The 22,848-nt window shown below is 37.2% G+C and overlaps 1 protein-coding gene across 1 annotated transcript in view; it reads right to left on the reverse strand.

The window, feature by feature from the left end:
- Positions 1-212: 212 nt before the first annotated feature.
- MRPL3 (mitochondrial ribosomal protein L3) overlaps positions 213-22,848 on the reverse strand; it is a 28,441-nt gene continuing 5,805 nt past the window's right edge. Inside the window, exons 5-10 of the mRNA XM_048077998.2 lie at positions 20,989-21,088; positions 19,365-19,425; positions 12,248-12,356; positions 10,600-10,677; positions 9,515-9,592; positions 213-460 (exon numbers count right to left, since the gene is read on the reverse strand). Coding sequence (XP_047933955.2) covers positions 311-460; positions 9,515-9,592; positions 10,600-10,677; positions 12,248-12,356; positions 19,365-19,425; positions 20,989-21,088 — 576 coding nt within the window. The 3' untranslated portion in view covers positions 213-310. The remainder of the gene's footprint in view (positions 461-9,514; positions 9,593-10,599; positions 10,678-12,247; positions 12,357-19,364; positions 19,426-20,988; positions 21,089-22,848) is intronic.

Below are 22,848 nucleotides of genomic sequence, written 5' to 3' on the forward strand. Positions count from 1 at the left end.
TTCAAAAAAATCAAATAGACCCATCTTCAGGACAGTTTTTTAGAAACGTCTAAGTTTTCACAGCCCGTGACGGAGGACAAAAGATCACTGAAGACAAGCTAATGTGCTTTGAAACCTGTCCGTCTGACTCACCTGCTGATTTATACAGATTTGCAATTTATAGTCTTAAGTCTTATTACCCTACCAAAACAGTGATATCTGAAGCATTCATGTCAGTTGGCCAGATTGCAATTCATAGGTTTATTCTTATATAGCATTGCAAAGTTCATGAAAATAACAAAACTGTACATTTTGAAAGATGTCACGAACATTATGCATATGTGACAGACGGATCCGTGAACTGGAAAATTTCCTCATCGTACAAGTCTTCAGGTAGTTTTTCGTCTCCATCAGCAAAAAATGTGGGGAACGGAGGGTTTTTATTGCAGTCTTTGTAATGAGGCAATTTTGTATCTTTGACCTAAAAGGCAAGAGAGGAAAAGGAAGGTTAATAAATATTACAGAGAACTTTCAGAGAGCAATGCACTAAAAGTCAAAGAAATCACCTTGCATGTATAAGAAGAAACAATAGCATTCACATCATACTTGCATATCCTGTATAATCATCAGTTACTTTACACTACTTTTTTTTGTACCGAAGTCATTGAGGAGTTAAAAAAAACAACAAGAAAACAAAAAAAAAACAACACTGCAAACAAAAATGCTCAAGGAGAATTTATCACTTGTACCATACTGACAGAAAGGAAATCTACTCTTATGAATTCATTGCTCAATATTTTAAAATGCTATTAACATAAACGTATGCAAGCAGGGCTTGTTTTAACTGTGTTTATATCCCACATTACTTTCCTACATGACATATTAAGTTATATTACGCAGTGTAATAACCTCTTCAACAACCAAGACATGCTCCTGTATTTATGATACAAACTAATTCTGGCAACTGATTCTACAAAGATACGCATCTGTATTGTATGTGGTCCCTCTGGCTACTGCAAGGCTAATCAGTGACTACAGAATTAAATATGTAGACTTCTTCACCTAGGAATCAGTACCCAGGTTTGTGGAACATAAGCCTTTAAGAAAAGTTAATTTCCAAAACTGTAGTGCCATACAGAAATAACTTTCCTTTACTGACCTCTCTACATGGTGAAAAGATTTAAAATCTAGCCCTTGAAACTCCAATCTTTGAAGAAAATTAGTAGCTAGAGTTATCAGCAAAAAGCAGTTTGTCTGCGGTGGAAGATAGAGAGGTGGTATCTCTGAAGAAGAAAAAAAAGAGCGACAAATTTTCAAATAATGAAATTTCATTTAAAATAAGGTTCTTCATTTTTATATTGTTACAGACGATCTTCCTCCTGGAGCTGTAATAATCCCTTTCAGCCACCGTACTCAATTGGATTTAAAAAAGTACAACTAGATTAGGGAAAATTTTAGTGTAGTGAAGATAAGTTGTCTTTCCCCTCACCCTCCCCCCCCCCTCTTTTTGGGGGAAGTCTTCTTAAGAGCTGGAAGCTTGTTTCTACTTGGCTGGAAAAAGCCTCACATAAGACAACTGTGATTTACAGCAGAAATTAGATAAAACAATTTTATGCCTGCTGACAGTTCTCTTCTGACAGCCCTGATTTTACCAGATTCATATCTGTTATTACTTGAGCCTTTGCAGAAGTCCATGAGGATTCCTGCAGATGAAATGCACAATAAATGACTTAAACTTGAGCTTTTAAAACTGCTATTTATTTTATCCAAAGAAGTTCCAACAGCTTTCTAAATGAAGGTTTATTAAACAAAAGAAAGCCTTTTGCAAAGAACAAGGGGGAGAAAGGCTCAACGCATCATACTGGTTAGGATGGCTACTTAGCTTTTTGAGTAGACCATTACTCTTCCACCAGACACCTCCTGTTCACTTGTCAACTGCCATGCATAACTACTGAAGTACCCATGCCCAGGGCAGACAGCAGTTCACGTTACGTATCTACATGGAATAAACTAGGCTGAGGTGCAGGTCCAAAGACAACAGCTGGAGCTGCAACAGCTCCAGCAACAGTGAGCTCATGGGAAACAAAATCAAACAGCTTCAACCATTCCACCTGAACTGCGGAAGTCACATTTCCCTTTCAATATACTGCTGCTATTTCTTTTACTAGATAAACATGTTTTAGTAACTTCACCAGTTACCTATTATTTCCCTTCTTCCTTTTTCTCTTCCTCCCTCATCCCATGACACAGCATAAGCCTTCTTTGCTACACCTCTCTTCTGAAATATAGTGAAAATATCCATGGTCTCTACATTAGCCACAATATTATAGGAAGATGAAGATAAATTGCTTTATTTCTGATATCTTATTTATTTCATATGCATCTTACTAGAATGTTTTTCATATTTATTTTTTTTGTTACTTTGGTTTATTCTCATTTTGAAATAAATATGTAGTATTACATATTTGGGGAGGGCCTCTTTATCAGGGAGTGTAGTGATAGGACAAGGGGTAATTGCTTTAAACTAAAGGAGGGTAGATTTAGATAAGATATTTGGAAGAAATTCTTTACTCTGAGGGCGGTGAGGCTGTAGAACAGGTTGCCCAGAGAAGCTGTGGATGCCCCATCCCGGGAGGTGTTCAAGGCCAGGCTGGATGGGGCTTTGGGCAACCTGGTCTGGTGGGAAGTGTCCCTGCCCATGGCAGGGGGTTGGAACTGGGTGATCTTTAAGGTCCCTTCCAACCCAAACCATCTTGTGGTTCTACATACAGGTTGTTTTGGACACCTGGAAAGTGAAAGGAACTTAAATGTTTGTTCCCTCCCCCCCCCCCCTTTTTTTCTTCCTTTCTTTTCTTAAAGCAGGTATTTCTTATCCTAGGACTTATGAGTGAGACATCTGTTCTTAACTGAAGGCAAACCCAACACTCTAATCTTTCTCCTGCATTAGTTTATCTAAGTAAATGTAAGATTTCTGTTCAACCTTAATGTTGTTGCAGATAGTGCATTTTGTGCAATAAGGAGTGTTCTTAAAGAAGCTTCAGGATTCCTAAGGGACCTTTTCAGCCAGCCACTGTACAGTAACATTTCATTTTGCCCCTTTTAAACTCCTCAGAAGCTTGGTAGATCCCAAGAGCATGAGCCATGGCGGGTGTTAAAATTATTTTCTTCTGATATGCTCTGTCTTTTGATCACTATAACTGATACAGTATGTTTTCTGACTAGTGAAAACTCTAGCTCCTTTTCTGTCTTTTTCTACACTCAAGGCTTTCAAGTGCAAGTAAAGCTCTACTCCTGAAGCATCGTCTTGAAGCATCAATACCAGATAGAAGTAAGAAAGAGGCATGTTCATTCAAAATTCCCAAAGTTGTTAGACAGGTATTACTATTCCTATCAAAAGGATAATTCAATTTCACTTTACATCTGAAAACTACAATTAGCAACTTAAAACATGATACATTTTCTCTGTATTCTCAATAAAATTAATGGACGGCCTACTTTTTATTTAGGAAGGATGGAACATACGGAAAGTTTTCTGTATTTATTATCTCTGCTGCACAACTTTGCAGCATTATAAGGAAGCTAGACAGTACACAGTAGCAGTTACATTTGTTTGCATTAACATTGTACTGTGCATGACCCAGCACAGCTCTTCCTGTTCTCACAGTAATCTTCTGAGAGCATCCCTAATAAAGGGAAAAATGCCACTGAATGTCTTTCACCTTACTCCTCAGAGTCAAAATCCCACAGCTGCAAAACTATGCTTTAGAACAAAAAATCCAAAGCTGTCTCAAGTAACATTTCACTTCCCTCCTTCCTTCCCGAAGTTCACAGAATATTTTTTACATTCTAAATTGAAACTGCTGTATGAGCAATTGCTTTGGTAACCTTTCACAATAAGGCTGTAGTCTCTAACAGTTGTGTAATTATGTAGAAATAATTCACATATAAGCTTCTCTCATAACTGTGTTTAGTCCCTGAGAAAAAACAGTTTACAACTCAAAAGTTTAATGACGCCATGTCTAAGATTTTAAGTGCTCTTCTGCAGGTTTTCTGGCAATATAAATCCAGTATTTTCACAATTGATAGCACTGATCCCTTTCAACTCTCTTCCTGACAATTCTCAAAGGAAAAAAGAATGGAAAAAACAAACAAAACCAGAAGAACCCCATGACATCTGTGTAAGTTTTAATGCTCTGCGTTATTAAAATCCAGCGAACTTAGCTCTCACTCAGAGAAGGAAGTGGGCTGAGCACCCAGCTAGCTGTTACGATCCATATAAGCATTCACTGTATAACTCAATATAACATAGCCACTTGGCTTGCTTAACTACTGTTAATATTGCTGTATATTACAGTACACTATCCTATAGATAGACATTGTGCATAGTAGTATAAATACGTTACAGTATATTCTCTGTGAAGTTTTGTAAATGAGAAAAACGTGAGAAAGTTGAAATTGGACCTGATCATTATTTTGGCACTAGATCTTTAAAACAGTCAAAGAGTTTTGCAGATACTTAATGTGCATGTATGCACGTCCCATATATTGACAGCAAAAATAGGTAGTATATACAAATTCAGAAATCTATCAACACAAAATAATATGGTCTTAAACAGGCATCAAAACTTAACGCTGAAGTCACAATTCACATTTGCTGTTTAACAGGGCTTCGGGCTGTGTTAGCAACCACAGCCAAGAATGCAAACTGTTTGCTAGACAGAAAAATGTGTTTCAATACACTCAGTTTTAGAAATAATCTCAAGTGTCATACATTACCCAGCTCAGTTTCTATGCTATTTTTTGAAGTTAGGCAGAAAATTTACTTCAATAATTATAGCCAATTTATGATCAGCCTTATTTTGTCTTAAAAAACAAACAAAAAAACCCTTACACCACTCTATCAAGGTCCAGGACATGAAACACAAAAAAAGTCAAGGTATCATACTATTCCTACACATCCTCAATTTGAGCACTGCACACCTAACACAGGTGTCAGCAGCTAAAAACACAGACAGCAATACTGGCCAGTGAGATAAGTAGGATGTGAACTACTACAGACTTCTCTTAAAAAAAAAAAAAAGGAAGAAAAAAGCAGTAGCCGAGGACTTAGAAGTTTCTTAGCTCAAGCACAGTACTACACTAAAGCAATGGTATGCTTCAAGTTTAAATCTAGCTTGCAAAAAGGCAATTTAGTAACCAACATTGCATATACTAAGAAAATGAGGTGTCTTAAAAATAGGACATGCATAAAACATTATCAAGTCTAAACTATAGCATCCTGTATTATACCATATTACAGTATCACCTCGATTAAAAAGCAGCCCTTTAAAAAAGGAATTAGTCTTATGCTTCTCCTTGGAATGATAACTGAAGAGAGAACTTTTTGATAATCTACTGGGGAGAAAAAAAATCAAGCAACATAAGGTTCCAAACGGAAAAAAACAAAACTACCAGCGTTTTTCTCCTAGACGATGAGCACCACAGTACGTAACTCTAAGCCCTGTAACCTAAGAGGATACACCAAGAGTAATAGGTATCACAAGAGGTAGGTGATCTCAATAGCATAACACAATTTACAAATGTTCACTGTGATGCTACACTTAGAGCAGAGAAGTTCCGTACAGACTAAAATACTCCTAAATTTTCTTAATTTTATCAGACCTTGCCACTGAGGCAGAAATCCACCCTAAATCAGCCTTTTTGATTAATTTTCCAGTTGGCTAGAAACATTACTTGTGTCAGTAATTTAACTGCATGGTTCAGCATGCAACATCAAACTAAACCTGATTCCTAATTAAACCAGGAGTCCATCAATCCTAGCCTTCTGCACCTTCTACGGTGAAGATGAAACTCGAAAAATCTAAGTGCTTCATCTCCGTCTGGATACAGTGCTGATGCACTAAGTTTCCAAAAATATATAACATAAAACAAATATACGCTTTAAGGTACACTGTGGTTTTCATGGTTACCAGGCAACAATGAACAGTTACTGAACAAAAAATGCCTTCCTCTTAGAGGCACGCACAGAGAAGAAGAGTATTATGTGATATTCCAGTTCTCGAGCTGAAAGACAGATGGTTCCACAGCCCCTAGACATTACTCGTACCCAGTTTCAGGCAGGTATTTAGTGGAACAAACAGTAATAATGGAAGCTAATATCCCGTAATTTCTCTCCTCAGCTACAGATACAAACAGCCATATATCAATGTATAGAAAGTCAAAGTCTGTACGTAAACAAGAAAACACCACGGAAGGAAGGCTCAAAACAAGCTAAAAATACCACAGATGACAGCAGCAAGATTAAATGAAGGTTTTATTTTCTCCAAGAAATTAGAGAACACACATTGTACCGTATTGCGGCATATGCTTTTTAAATTAAATCTTTCTCTTCAGAGATATATTAAAAAATCTTCCCTTATATTTTTAAATGAATATGTGTAATTGTCCTGGGTTTACGTGGCAAGGGCTTGGTAGCAGGGGGGCTGTGGGGCTGGTCTCTATGAGCAGACCCCAGCAACTGCCCCATGTCAGATCAAAGCAGGCTGTCCCCCTGCAGCCCATGGGTCCCACACGGAGCAGATCTCCACGCTGCAGCCCCCCCGTGGAGGAGCCCCCGGTGGAGCAGGTGGATGTGGCCTGGAGGAGGCTGCGGCCCATGGAGAGCCCCCGCAGGAGCAGGCCCCGGGCCGGAGCTGCAGCCCGTGGAGAGGAGCCCACGCAGGAGCAGGGGGTCTGGGGGGAGCTGCCGCCCGTGGGGGACCCGTGCTGGAGCAGTCTGCTCCTGGGGGATGGACCCCGTGGTACGGAGCCGTGTGGGAGCAGGTCTTGGAGAGCTGCTGCCTGTGGGCAGCCCCCGCAGGCTCAGTTCGGGAAGGACGGCATCCCGTGGGAGGGACCCCACGTGGAGCTGACCGTGAGGGAGAGGCAGAGCTGAAGCACCATGGACCAACCACAGCACCCATTCCCCATTCTCCTGTGCTGCTCAGGGTGGGGAGGTAGATGAGGGTGGATTGAGGGAAGGTGTTTTCAGTTTGGTATTAGTTTCTCACTGCTCTAATCTGCCGGTGTTAGGCAATAAATCAAACTTCCTATGCTGAGTATCTGTTTTGCCTGTGACGACAATTGATGAGTGATCTCCCTGTCCTTATCTCAACCCTTGAGTCCCTTCCATCACATTTTCTCCCCCTTTGAGGAGGGGGAGGTGAGAGAGTGGTTGTGGTGGAGTTCAGCTGCCAGCAGGGTAAAACAACTCCAGTAATTCATGTGTCTTATGAAGGACAATAAAAAACACAGAATGGATTCACCAGCTCAAGGATTTTCAATAAGCTGTTGCTAACCACATACTCCCTCCTATCACCAAATATGTGAGTGGAAGCAATTTCTAAAAACTTAAAATTTAAATACAGGGTTATTTAAAACTAAAAACCCATGAAAATTTGAGGTCGTAGCACTTTAGCTAGAAACTCTTCCAAATATTATATTACGTTAATCAGACAGATCTAAGGGATGAAATCCCTATAATTCTTCCCACGGATCTTCAACCCTCAATTCTAATAATGGAATTAGCTGCAACTCTGAAATGTGTATGCCAAAAAGCATACAAAGATAGTTATCAATTCAAAAGTCCAACTATGTCTTGAAATATTTTCAAAAAGGTAACTTGCAAATACAATTAACACAGATTCTACATGTCAAACAAAAGAGACTTAGCAAAGAAGTAAGAAAAGTGCCTTGTGTCACTTAGTTAATAATGAGAAAAAAAAGAGCATTGAAAAAAGGCAGTGAAGGCATTTTTTCTTCTGATACTAGGGTAAAGTTCCAGTCAACATCTATGGTGAGTGAACTGAACGGAAATTGCCACTAGAAATGGCAAGTACTTAGATGGTAATGCAGCAGACTGCCATGACAATCAAAGTCTATTATCCTCTTCATATTCCAGATGTCAACAGTTTACTGGATATGCTCAGATGGCTCGGCCCAGTCTCCTGTTAACAAGTTTGTTCTTGCTTAAGAGTACCATTAAGATCAAGCTAAAAGGACTGGGCATCAAATATTATTCATTTTTTCAGCTATATTATATTGCTTGTATACACACGAGTTAAATATTATCCAACAACCAATCCATAATTAAACCTCAGACTAACATATAGCTACGTACCAGTTTCACGTCTTAGGGTTAGCAAAGATACTTAGAACACAGTCGAAGGAAAGGTCATTCAGTCTGATATACAGATGAAAAGTCAGTCAAACTGGTCTTAATTCTACATCACTTACATCATGCCTAGGAATTCTGCAGAAAAATTACTCTGAAAACTTCTCCTCTACATTTGTTAACTCATTTTAACTTTGAAATCTTGGGAAAGAAATATGTGATGTATTCTCCGGGCTTGGAGTGGACATGACAGTCAAATCAAGTTAGAGACACCTCCCTGAGAAAAAAGGACTTACTTCCAATGAGAGACACATAAAAAGAAACTTCATTTTTCTGTAAGACATCACCTCTTCTAAAAGCAGCTCTGCTTTACTTACTGCCCAGTAACTGTGGACTTGTGCTCCACAGCTAGAAAATACATAGCAGAAACAGACTGCTCATAGCAAAACATGCCAAGAACATAATAAACTGGTTCAAAATATCAGAACTTTCTGAACTCTGTAACTTTTCAAAATTTGGACCATTTAAATCCCTACAATGTTTCTGAGGATTTTAAACAATATGTTATACATATATCTGTATATCTGACAATCTTTATAATCAATGATACTAAAGATGTTTGATGCCCTGTAATCCGTTAAGCCAGAAAGGAAAAAAAATTCCAAAGAATGTTTGCAGATATGTAGAATATACTTAATTAGAAGAAACATCTATTCTGAAAAAAATACTTAGCACTATTTTTCTTGCTTTGATGGGTATATATTACTTCTCACTGTTCCAGCTTTTCATAGACAATCCTGAAACAATCTCCATAAAATTTGCAATTAACAATTAATTTTGTAAAATGTCACAGAAGATGACACTGATACATTTATACTGATTGCAAAAGGAACTCATATCATTATTGTGAACTCCAGCTGTCTTCTCGATTACTTCTTAGAAAGGTAACTGCCACTGTGTATGTGAATGCTTTGAATAATTTTTAAAGCAGCGCTTGCTGTGTATTTCTGTATTCTGTTCGTGAATACAGCCCGTAAATAACCTTCTGTTGATCTCACCAACACACTATGGACTCAGGTTAAAAGGGGATGGACCTAGCCCTGAAGCACTTTCCATAAGGGTCCAGTGACTACTGGCTTATCATATGCTACATGCACAACCCCTGAGCAAAGCTATGAACAAATTGTTTAGAATAAGCAGTAACCCACTGCTCCTAATCACCCTTCCACAGAGATGATCCTACTTGCTTTAATTCTATAGGAAAAGATTGAACCCAAAAGAAATGAAGATTGCATTGAACCGATGTTTTTCCTATTTTAAGGAGAGAGCTGTAAAAAGCTTAGCATTCACTAATACTACATAAGTTGAAACTATCAAACATACCTTCACCAGACAATTTGTGTGACCTGGAACAGAGCCATTTACATAGATAATGTCATGTTTTGTGTTGATCCTCCACACCTAGGAGCCAAAAAAAAACCAAAAAAACAACGAGCTCATTTTACAGACTATTCCCAGCTTTACAAACAGTAGCCAAGCAAAGCACAAACTGATTAAATGGAGGGGGCATTCTGAAGAAGAACAATGTTCTTCAGAGACCTAGATGTGCCACAAAATTTGGTTACATGCTATTTTGAGTGCACAGCCTTCTACTGCAGGAGTACATTGAACAGTTTTAAAGGGCTCATGGTCAGGCAGATTAAGTCAGCCCTTCGCTCAGCATAACTCCAACTGAAATTCCTAACTCTCTTTTCCCCTCTAACAGCAAGAGCTGTTGTATAATTCGTATGTGACAAATTAAGACAAATATGTTCATGCAAATGTTATTGCAACCATTTGTTAATTTCTTAATTCTATGAGGTGCTCAACTGAATATGCGCATTTTCTTGTTATGAAACATAAGTTCTAGTTAGAGAGCAGCAGCACACTTTTTCAGAACCTGGAGGCTAATATGCTTTTGTGCAAACTACAGAGGTTGCCTGCAGAGAAAGAATAGTGGGTGTAATAGCCCAAGAACTCCTGCAGGTATGCACACATCAGAATCTAAACAGAAACTATAGTCCCCTTTTCACACAGGAAAGTGAAAGGCCACAATAAAGTAAGGATGGCTTCAGACAACTTAGACTTGATCTGGGTTTGAACGACCCATTTGACATAAAAACATATATTGTAGAACGCCAGAGGCCCAATGCTTTTTCTACAGCAAAGCAGAAGTTTAGGTAAACAGTGAAAAACACAAGAGATGTGCAAGCGTCACCTGAAATCCCAGTCCCCAGGACTGTATATACACAAAGGGAGTTAGATACCTTCTTCGTAAGCCACAAGACAGGAGCACATATTTGCTGCTCTTGTGTTTCCAACTTGCTTACCTCTAACAAATGACAGACAGTACACCGCAATAGGGATGGTTAGTCCACTGTTTGGCAATGCAACCACCTCATGCACATTCTAGTATGGTTGGTACTTACCTTTAGCCCAAAAGATGTCCTGTAGATGTTACCCATTTTACCAGGCATTTTCTTTCCACGGTAAACTTTTGCAGCTTTCTAGATAAAAACAGGCCCCAAAATTATGTAACTGCAAGCAGTACTTTCAAACCTGAGTGTTACAGCAAGAAAATATGCTGGTATTTACAATGTTGAAAACATCTAATATTGATTAGCATTTTAAATGCTAATCCTTACCTGATGGATGCTAGGTATTACTCTATTTGTTATCTTAAACACTTGACCTCAATCATAAAAATCACTGTTACAGTACTATTACTTACAAAGGGATTCTAGCTTTTCTTAATATGTAATGGTTATAGATACAGATCAAAATCTTCATTCATCCTATGTTTTCATTTAGATAAAAACAAGAAAAGGTACAGTTCTCTAAAATGGCTGTCAAAACACTACTCTCAACTACATCACAGTCAGTAGCAACTGACAAATTCCCCTGAAATACTTGTGGATGCCCACACAGGGCTCCAGAGCAGCCCTGCCAAAGTTAAGATATACCCTAGTTTAGTTTCTCCCTTCCCTCCAGTCCACAAGTTTTATACTGATAACAGATTATTATTTTTTTTTAAAAGCATGTCATTTTAAATTCTGTTCTGAAAAATACATGTCCTGCTATTGTGTAATTTCTGTATCCCATTTTTGTTTGGCTGAGTATAACTTGGAGAACAAGTGTGGAAAAAAAAAGGAGGGGGCAGGAATAATCGAAATAATTTTCAGTTCTACAGCATTACCCAGGGATTTGACTCAGTCTCCTGTACCACTCTTAATTATTAATTATGTTTATTTATTTAACTTTTACGCAAGTCTTGATTTCAGGAAATCAACAACAAGTTCTAGGGACAAGATTTTGTACTACACAATGCAGGATCACAAAAATACGTGAGGTGGTCAACACTAGACTGGAAAATATCAGACCATTCATGTTCAATACTGTGACTCAGTTGGTTTTCATTCTGCGTAGTGAATGATTTAAAAAAAGTCCTCCTCATTCAGTCTATATCTTATGCAAGCTTTACAGGGACAAAGTTTTGAAGCATGTGTTCCAAAGAACTTTTAAAGCAATATTGTTTATAGCTTGAAACTTTAAAATATTCTGTACTCTGCTTAAAAATGCTAAGTAACCAAGAAGCTATTTTGGGGATGGAAGAGTTCATTAAACAGCTACACAAACCAGGAAAGGCGATAAAAGGAATTGGGGTTCCACAGTACAACCACCTACTTCTTCAAAGAATAGCATAATATCTGCAGTATAAAGCGAAGGGTATATCCTTTCCAATGTATAAATGCTGTGATAAAAGATTTTTAGAACTCTCTTTGAAATTTTAAGACTATTTCTCTCAGCTATAGTACGATACCACAATTTGCTCAGTTAAAACATCTGATTAGTTACTTACCAACAATAAATATTCATAAATTAAGACATACAAGAACAGCTATCTGGATTGTTTACTATACAGGTTTCTGAACCTCCTTTGAAACATTTGAGATTCTCTCCTACCACAGAGTAGATGGTAACAGCTTGCTGTTGTGAAACAATTCATTTTTAGTAATTAGTTCTAAAGACACAGAAGAATATTTACATCAGAAAGCGAGAAGAAATAAGAATCCTCACATTGGTAGATATTGCTCCAGGGCGTCTGTGAGTTTTAGTTTGGCCGTGGCTTGCAGGCTGGCCTTTAAATCCCCACCTTTTCATGACACCTTGAAATCCTTTACCAATTCTGAAAAGAAGACAGAAATAAACCTAGGTTAGTCAGCCTTAAAATAAAGGTTCTAGCAATAAACAATTTCAGTCAGGCTCATGATCTTTTTACTTTTAGCAAAGTTCATGAAAATATTTTTAAAATATCTGTATTTTATACCACAAACATATTTTCGTACAATATTTCAATATTGCTTTAGAGAATAAGCAGCACTAGAAGGGAGTCAAATATGCAAAAAGACTGATAAAAAAACATTCCTTGCTGTGATGGTCCTCTATACATAGTACTACAATGAAACTTTAACTAATAGCAAGACTGAACACCAAACAAAGAAAATTAACTGTATAACAACACATACCAAAACTTAATGAAAGGCGGTACGCACCAGGAGAGAGAAGGGAAGGCTGCTTAGACTGTCATCAAAATAAGCCAAAGACCATTTATTTTCCAAACTACAGTAGGTTCGTCTCTTGAAAACAATTGTGTGTGTAATAAAAGCAGTTAACACATTTGGTCTGGACCCATCTGACAAATAAGCTCTAAGACAAAATAAATGCATCTTCACTGCCTTAATATTTCAAGCAAATATCATTACTGGCTCTGGAGTTCAATTTATTGCAAGCAAAGGCTCAATAGGAAAATCTGGCTCACCATTGCATGAGAAAAGTAGATTACAGTGTGTGTTTAAACCCGCATTGTCATTTTCCAAAAGGAAACGTCTGTCCACAGGGTTTGTGACTGCACTGATTAATTAATGTTACGAGATGATCCAATTTACAGAAATCCTTTTTTCTCTGCTAACGCACTTTGCAGTGCCACAGTCCTGTTAGTTCCAGCGTTAGACACAGGAAAATAAAACTGGGAACGAGCACGCATACTCCGTGCTGGACATATGGACAACACCTTACCTACTCCCCTGATCACAAAAGTACAAATGCTGCAAACATCCACATATAGAAAAATCGGATTCTTTCCTCTTCCACTTGAATAATTCTCCTGTGATGGCTAGCCTCATTGCCTACAGCAATTAAAAATACAGTTAAAAGCAGCCACAACTGGGAAGACTCTCTAAAGCCACAGACCCCTAAGGAAACATGACTTGTGCAGCATCTGTCTCTTGGATTTCCCCTTCCCTAGTCTGAACCTAGTAGTCCATTCCAGTTAAGTTCAGCACAGCAGAAAGATACCTAGCATCTAAAATCAATATCTTTGGTTAGATAGTACTGAATTTGGTTTGCTCATTTCCTACCACTAATTAAGGAACACTAGAACACGATTAAAGCAGTGATTCCTTCCTTTGGCTGACCAGTCGTGCAAGTGCCTTCCACCAGCAAGACTTTTTCAGACCAACAGATGCTGGTGCAGTGGGGGGACGTAACAGGGAGCTGAGGGCATCTGTGAGAGGGAGGAGCAGGGCTCCCTGATCAGGGACACATGAATCAGCTTTTTTTAAAAGCCTGTAGTCACAGTAAGCAGCAACTATTGAAAGAGGGAAGAAAAAAAAAACAAGCAAGCCAGCAAGCCGTAGCTTGAACGTTGAAGGCTGGAAAAAGTTTGCTTCCATTCATGGTTTGAGTGGCTTTTTTTTTTTTTTTTTTTAAATCCTTCAGCAACCTGTAGATGTTAGTAACTTTGAAAATACAGAACAGAAACTAGAGCCATAGGAGAACTCGTATCTGCTCTGCAAAACCACTGTTACTTCTTCAAAGCTATCTACTGTTCGCCACGTTTTCCAAGTAGACTACTCCTGGCATCTCTAGCTGGAAGATGGAATCAGCAAACCCTCCAAAACCAAACTGCAAGCGGGTCACATAACAACAGCTGTGCAGCTACCAGAGAGCAGACTGGGGGCATGATTAATTCTTCAGCTGCAGAAATGTTCTTGCAATTCACAGAAAACCAGACAATCAGCTAAAGCTACCGTTTCAAGAGAAAACACGACTGTCAACTTCAATCAAGAAGCAAAATCCCTGACATCATGAATCACCTCAATATTTCATTCAGGTGGTTTGTTCTTAAACATCAGCAACTTTTAATCCCATAAATTGTACTTTTCAATAAAACATAAATAAGCAATGTTGCTTGAAATGGTTAATATTTGTAAGAGGTGCATTTTGAGAAAATATTTACTTCATCAAATGCTCTATCTTCAAAAAGGAGTGATTATATCAAACGATAAGAGTTGCTAGTGTTTAATGATTTAAGCAACAGACAACGCTGAACTACTTTTTGGTCTTTTCCAGTTACACACACATTCACATTCACATTTTATCTGTGATTAACTGTAATCACAGTTACATTCACATTTTAATGTGAACAAAGATTCAGAGTTTATAATACTGAAGGCTTAGGAAATATATAGTAAGTATGGACTGACTGAAAAAAGAGCGTGCTGATGAACGGATGTCTTTAGACATTTATGGTTAATCTGGAATACAAAAACTGTCTCCAATATCTGAAATATTATGGCAAAGGTCAAGAAAGATCTCAATTGTGAAACTAGAATATTACATACCACTTAAAGCTTTACTAACTTCTAACACTCTTTCATCATATTTATTCAGTACTTTTTTTAGAATAGTTTCATTTTTCCTGTGTGAAGAACTGAATGAAGGTCTCTGAATTACCTACAAATACACTTTATCTTCTGATTCTTTGAACATTAGTTCTCCATTCAACATGATTCTCAATCAACATCCTGATTTAAAAGAAAGATTTATAAATTACATACAGTCAATTAAATAATTTATAAGAAGAAGAAAGTACAGCCCTGTTTCATTCTGGAACAAGTATGCATCAGGTCTGTCTTTAGCAGACTTGATATGTATAGATATGTATAACACCACTTTTCTGTAATACATGGAATTTAGTCACTTACTTTACTTAGCTCCATTGAAGCATGATTAGCTGGGTCCCATAAAGGAACTACAGGCAACAATCACGCATATGGAAAACTAACATGAACATTAAATGAAATGAAAATAATCATTCTGTGGAATTAGAGTTTAATTAGACACAGTAGTTCTAGTCTCACCTGCTGGAAAGCAGCTATTCAAGTCAACCACACAATTTTGTACAGAACCTCAATTTCCAGGTCTGACAGAAGCAAAATGCCAGTAGCTAATGAGCCAACCATCATTTAGAGAACTACTGAAATAAAGCACTGTAATTAAACCACACTTCAGTTTGCTATTAACTTTTCAAATTCAGCTCATTTAAAGGACAATCAGATAGATACTGTAGAGGAAAAATATCCCAACTATTTAGTCAAATAATTTCAGACAACTGTAGAATGTACTTTCAGGCTCAGATTAGTCTGTTAGCCCACTAAAGCTCAAGGAAGCCACTAAGTACAACAGAATCACCACTTGCACGTTTCAAAGACAACTACCACTGGCTTTTTTTTTTTTTTTTTTTGGGAGTGGCAACATTTCTGATGTTTCATTGGTTTCCTGAAATGCTCATGAAAAAGGCCATGAAGCAGCAGAAAGCCAACTTTCTTTTGAGTTGTAGTCAACTACAACTCAAACTCCATCCAGCATTCAGGCTACCATGCAAAGCACAGTCCCACCTCCTCCCATCCTCACATTTTTGTTGCCTTTGTACCAGTAATGAAGCTCACCCTACTGAGGGAGAAAAGAACTGGGGCACGCAACACCTGAAATACAAGACAACGAAGAAGAGGGATACATTAACACAGACCTTTTCCTTCATGCAACTCACAAGGCCAACACCAGCACCAGGAGGCAGAAGGAACTCTGTGGACGCCAGCACCACCTTCCCTTTGGGCAGCAGCCTCTACTATGCCAACTCAAAGACACCACAAAAGCATAGCCCATGAGAGAAGCAACTCTGGTTTGTGCTGTGCATTTCAAAGTGTACTAGGGCTAAAACCACCTATTAGGCCACATTAATTCTGAAGTTTACTCCTGTCCCACACAGGGCACTAAACTTTCAGACATATTTGAAACATACCTCTGAAATGAAGGGCAAGTCTTATAATTAAAAATAGCTATGAAATTTAAGGACTGGACTTTTAAATTGCTGAAAATGAGTATTAAGGAAAAAAATCAGCACTAAACAAGATTGGCAGCTTGCAGACACACTGTCTACTGTGAGTGTTTTAAAAGCTACGCATACTGTGCTGAACAAATTGAGCAACTTCAAATAAAAACAAACTGTACACATCTTTAACTGACCCTTCTTCTTTCTGTGTGTTTTTTTTTTTCAGAGGAATAAATGAATCAAAATATTTCAAAAGACAGGCAAATGCATTTCCAATGAAAGTTTAAAAGCAGAGAATCCTACGAAAAACAAACAAAAAACCCCACTCAACATTTTAATAACCAAATCTAATCAAGGTACTAACCAAGTCTTTTCTGGAATTAGTATTTTGTTTAAAATACAATAACTAAGAAAAGCTTACTCATTTCTAAGGACCATATTTCTGATTCTCATTTCAGCAGAAGGAAGCATACAAAAGGTATCTTGCTCATCTGGATTAGGAGTTGGTTAAAAATTTACATTTCACTTTATATTCCACTATCTCCTCACTGAAATGACTTTTTTTTTTTTTGAAGTTTTAAAAAAGAATAATTACAATAAACATCACTATGAAGAACGGTATTGATTTGATTATTTATATGATTTCTAGCATTGCACACTTTGTTGTTTTCTCTGACAAAAAACAAGTTTCCTGATCTTAAAAATCTGAAGAACATGTTCATGTAAAAATATTTCTAAAAACTTTACTAGCAGCAATAGAACTTTTTAGGAATTATTGGCTTTTAAGTCCATAATAATTTAAATCAGGAAAATTGAAGTTGCTCCCTGCTATGACTCAGCGTAATACTCTTATGTTGCTTTTCAAAATGTCCCTATGGCTTCAATGCAACTCTAAAAAGTAATACACAAAGGCTAATATTAGCCTGCAGACCAAACCTCCACAGGTTCCCTCTTTCTTCAGCAGGTGGAAGCTGGCTCCTTTTCAGTGTGGTTCAGAACATAAGTTTAACATGAAGTATATTCTCATCTCTTTCCCAAGTGCAACCCAAACGCTATAGCCCAGTGCTGTAATCACTCTTAGGTAACCTGTTTACCCTTCAACAAAGCATTTCTTGGATGTTTTTGTGACATTGTAAAAGTTCTATTTTTTACATGTACAGTAACAAAGAATGATGTATAAGGTACTTTGAAAAATAATTAGAAACAAAACCCCACCCAAGTATGGGACTAAGCAACACTGCACGAAATTGCATTGAATAAATTAAAAGATCCACAGAAAAACTGGAGTGTACTCAAATAATTTAATTATTGCCCAAGAATTAAGGTAATATAATGATAAATGCAGTGTTCCAAAAAATTGGTAGTTAAGGAAAAAAAAGCAGAAACCAGAATGGGAATAAAGCGCAGAAAAAGGTTTAAAAAATAAAATTAGATCTAGAAAGACTGGGATGATTAGGGGATCATATTAACAGGAAAGAAAATCTGATAAAGAAAATCCTGACATGACCCTTTTGTTTAAGAATTTTTTCTTCTCCTTTTATACTAGGTACCTGTACATCAGGATTACATGCAATATACTACTAAAATAAAATCAGCGGTACAAACAAATAGGTAATTTCCAAACTGGGATCATCCATACAGATTAAAAATACTGACTTAAAAGATGGGATGGACTCATCAAACATAGCCAGGAACCCCGTCTGTTCTCAGCTTGCTAGTACTTCCAATACACATTGCAAAATTCAAATCAATACCCTATGGCTGCTTACCAGTATCTCTTCAATTGCCAAGAAACTTTCCTGGCACTTGGAAATACTTCTACAAAAACAGGGATCTTCTGCATTAACAAAGTGTGACACTCACTCTGCATGAAATGCCTGTACTCGTGATGATACAGTACTTAGCTTTACAGACAAGCTACTGTCTCTCATAGGCTGTTCATTAAACACAATTTAGAAGTTGAATGAATAATATACCAGGTTGAAGTGTTACATAAGCAAATTCAACATAGAAAAACACTAATTCCAGTCCTTGACCTCCTGTTCCAAATAAGATGCATTTGTAAGTGTTTTCAGGTGGAGCTATATTAGAGCTGATGTTTCCCCCTTTTTGCAAAGCTCTATGAATAATATTAGACATTTGTAAGTATGACACGTGAGACAATTACATCGGATGGTATTTCAACAAAGCCATTTTGGTATTATCTCCATTACACAAAAAATTAAACATCAAATGGAGAACACTATCTTGGTAGCACAAGGCAACCAAAATACACTTCACTAAAACATGGAGATAGGAATTCTCAATTCTCTTGGGCAGTGGAAATCATGCACGTAACAAACAAGGCATGACGAGTCTCTGTGGCAAGATGCCAGCTACTCTTTTGACACCCTCTACCACTCGAGCCCTAATCTGGCATTCGCAGTAGTCCGAGAGGAAATCATTCCTCCCACGTTAAAGTGAAAGATATCAGCAGTTGCTGGCAAATGAGATGAGCTGGAATATGAGAGAAAACAATACATGAATTTGACAGTTCTGTTGTCCTGCTAAATGTATTCTCTATTTTTTTTTGCTCTGCTGTCATCGTGATTCATCTCTTCCCCAAATCAAAATTAAACAGCTTTTCTGAGAGCTGAGGCCCTTCTGCATTTATTCCTTGCTTCCACATACCACAGGCAGACTGTAGACTTCCTGACCTGTGCTAAGCTTGAGCACCTCTTTCTCAAGCTGTATATCAAGTGCTCCAATGATATAATCATGTGCATGCGGCAGACAACCACAGCCCTAAAAGAGTTTGTTTACCAACAGTGTTGAAATTGAAGAGCCTCAAAGAAAGATAATCTGATATTTTTGACCCAATGGGTGAACAGATTTCTAGATTCTGCCACTCCCCCCTCGCAGTTGTATTTCAGCTTTTGATAGCCATAAAGCTCTTCTCAAGCCAAAGCAGAGAGAAAAAAAAATAAATCAACCAGCCTCTGTGAAAGATGAGCCATATGCATTAAAATGCTGGGAACCTACGTTTTTGCAGTAACATCCACGAACTGCCCTGGGCGGAAGTGAGCAGCATACAAAGGAGTACCTTCAAAAGAAGAGGACAGATCACGTTTAACCAAGTGCCAAAATCCTCAAATCACTCTCCAGTCATTACCATCCAGAGCAGACTGCAGTCACAAGAAAGGGAGCAAACTTTTGTTTTTTATATACACGTTATTTGTTCTTTTTTTTAATAGACCTCAATGACTAAACTAGACACTCTGAAATTGCTAATTAGTCACATTTCTCAGTTACTAGCCCAATTTGAATTACGTAGGAAAGAAGAGTTTGGGCTGTACTTAGAAACGTTCCAGACACCGAAATAAACAAAACCCAAAATACTTAATTAGTTAAGGCACTCACAATAAACAAACTTGGCAAGAAAACAGAACGTGTTCCCCCTGTATCTACTAGCACCCCACAAAGTGGATTTTTTTTAAATGAAAAAAAAGTTTTACAATGCTTCCTCTTTTTCAAGACAGAGTGTTTCCAAACTGAAGACAGAAGATAGAAATACAACCACAGGGAATTATCTACACACTACCTTTTAGTAGAATTAATGCTACCATACGTCAGTGACATCAATCATCTGAGTCACATCTCAAGCATAAATTCCTCATATTATTTAATGTTGTTTGTATGATCCATACAAACCTGGGGTAGCATGCCTGTTAGCAGCAAGCAACTGATATAATATGAGGTACATTAAGCATGCTATGGACAAAATATATGCTCTTTTATTGTTTTCAATAAATACCAATTTGTTGAAAATTTGCAATTCTGCTATATCTCAAGCTTTTGCTTCAATTAATTAGCCCATACTTCTACACATCAGACTTCATTTTTATCAGTTACCACACTGTCTTAAAAACCTCTTGCAAGAGCCTTCTCTAATATCAAATGAAGATGCAAGACATTAGAATCTCCTACCATATATAACTCATGTCAAAATATTGACAGTTAACTGTCAAAAAGTACAAAATAAAAGCAGCCTATATACAAAAGCTACTAACACCTAAAATCAAAGAACTTTTTAATTAAGTCTCTTAACTTCTGATACTGATTTTCAGCAAGGACATTTGTTACGCATTTTACTGTGTTTTACTTTGCAAACTGCCAGAAAAAGCATCATATATGGCAACAGTCAGCCACAATTCTGAATGCAGGAAGAAGCAGCAAATCTCAAACTGCTGTCTTAGGCTCCTGAGAAACACAGCGCAAACACCTTGGTGCTCCTCTCATAAGGATAACCAGAGAACTTGTGGAATGCATTCAGCTTTATTCCCAAGAAGCATGTTAAAGTTACAAATATTTATTTCTTCACTCAACACCCATATTTGCTAGTTTGGGTTAGTTTTATTCTCTAAGTAATGGAAACATACTATTTAGGAAAAAGGAGAAATTCTACTTTATATCGCCTAGAAAATGAAGTTCATTTTCTAGTTTTTTTCCCAAGAAAAAAAAAGCTTATTTTTGTTCAATGACAAAGAAATAAGAAATCAGCAATTTCCATACAAAACAGGAATGAAATCAACTTAACTGGGTTTAGATCTAGAAAAAGTGGCAGGCATTAATTATGCATGTAACATTCAGTAAATCAAAAAACTACCTGGTTTAATTATGGCATCATCTGTTACATTAAACGCTGTAACTTTCTGCTTCCGTGGTACTCCAGCTTCTTTAAAAATTTCCATTGCAGCCTCTGATTTCTGTAAAAAAAAAAAAAAAGGCACAAAAAAAAGTTATTTTAAAATACTCTGTGATCAGCATAGCACAGAAAGTGGTTTTACAGACTGCCAACATCACTCAGATAGACATAGCATACTACATTTTTATCTCGAGAGTAGCATTTTAACTCTATATAAAATTAATTCAAAAATCCCAGGTCTGCATTTTGTTTTCTGTCAAGTAATTACCCTGCTTACATCATATAGACATGAGATATGAAGATTTCCAAGATCACAAGAAAGCAAGCAATCATTTAGAATGTACATAAAATATATGCGTGTTTTTCACTAGTTTAACTCTTGAAAAGAGTTTCATAATCATTTAAAAGCATTTTCCCCTTTTCAAAGCTGCTAATGACTTAGTTCCACAGCACCACAAATAACATTTATTCCATTTAACAAAACCAGACAAATAAAGCCCAGTCTTGCAGAAACTTCTACAGAAGAGAATCTAGCTTCAATGGACTAAAAGGGAAAAAGGATAAAGAACAAGTTTACAATTCATGTATTTTTAAGATACTGCAAGCACACTCAGTGCCAAAGCATTGTTGAAAAAGAAGAGCCCTTGTTTAGGAAACTCACAACCCTCACATAAAGTTAAAAACACTTAAAAAACTGTTCTCAGCTGTTTTAAATGAGACAATTCACAGCACAGCTGACCACTAAGAAAATCCAGCCAATGGAAACAGTAGTGCAGGAAAACTGAGGCTGCAGGAAAAAGTGATGCAGCTGATTTTTCTTCAAACGAATTCTAGAAAGCAATTTCAGCATCTGACAATACTGTCACACTCGGGTAGTCACATCTCCAAGGTTCACTTCTCAACAGTTCTGTGCAATTCTCTCAAACAACAACAAAAAAAAACCCTTTGCATTTTCAGACAAAATAACCTGGAAACCTTTAAAACATTTAATTTATTTTGAAAATACACGTTGTTCTTCGTTTTTAAAATATATATGTAGAAAAAAAGCGTTATGAGAAGGGGAAGCTTTGTGAAGAATGAGGAAGCAAGATGATGAAGCACCTCTGACTTAGACACACAACTATTATCTTTACAGATCTGTCCTTACTTGAGGAGGAAACGTGGATACAAAGTCTTTGAAGGTTATTTTTTTATTATTATTAAGTGATTTGTTAACTTGATTTCACAGTAAAAAACACTTCAAATAGCATTTTTTTAAAATAAAAGTTATTCAATTAAATACAAAATCTCCCAAAAGATCAGAAAAATTTGAGGCATCAGTGAGACAACTGCATTAAACTGTAGTACCATACGTGAGGATGAATAATAAAGCAGATTCCCTCTCTATAAATGCCTCCACGTCCATCCTTTATTTCACTGCTATGTAAAACTCCCTCCTTGGACAACATCGAGTGGAGCTCTGGGCTCTGCAGGAGTGCCTGGAAAGAGCTACTACAGTTGAAGAAAAGTAGATGAAAATCAAAGGGTGAAAATCACTTATTCGTCAAAAACACCCTACGATAGCCTTTCTCCATCCTACTTCAGCAACAAGGTTTCCTCAAGCAGTAAAGTCACAGGGATGCATTTCTACTAACAAAACACTGCAGTCTTTACTAAAACCTTCCTACAAGGAAATACTTAAAAAAAAAAATAATAATAATATTGAACCAATTCTCAAATGTTCTTGTTTTAAAAAAAATACCAACAATATCTTCCATTATAGGAAAATGATCAATATGCTCTTCTTTCTTAAGGAAAGAAAATATTTTTGCAAAAGCTGTT

The sequence above is a fragment of the Anser cygnoides genome, chromosome 2 (genome assembly GCF_040182565.1).
Source record: "Anser cygnoides isolate HZ-2024a breed goose chromosome 2, Taihu_goose_T2T_genome, whole genome shotgun sequence".
Classification (NCBI taxonomy): domain Eukaryota; kingdom Metazoa; phylum Chordata; class Aves; order Anseriformes; family Anatidae; genus Anser; species Anser cygnoides.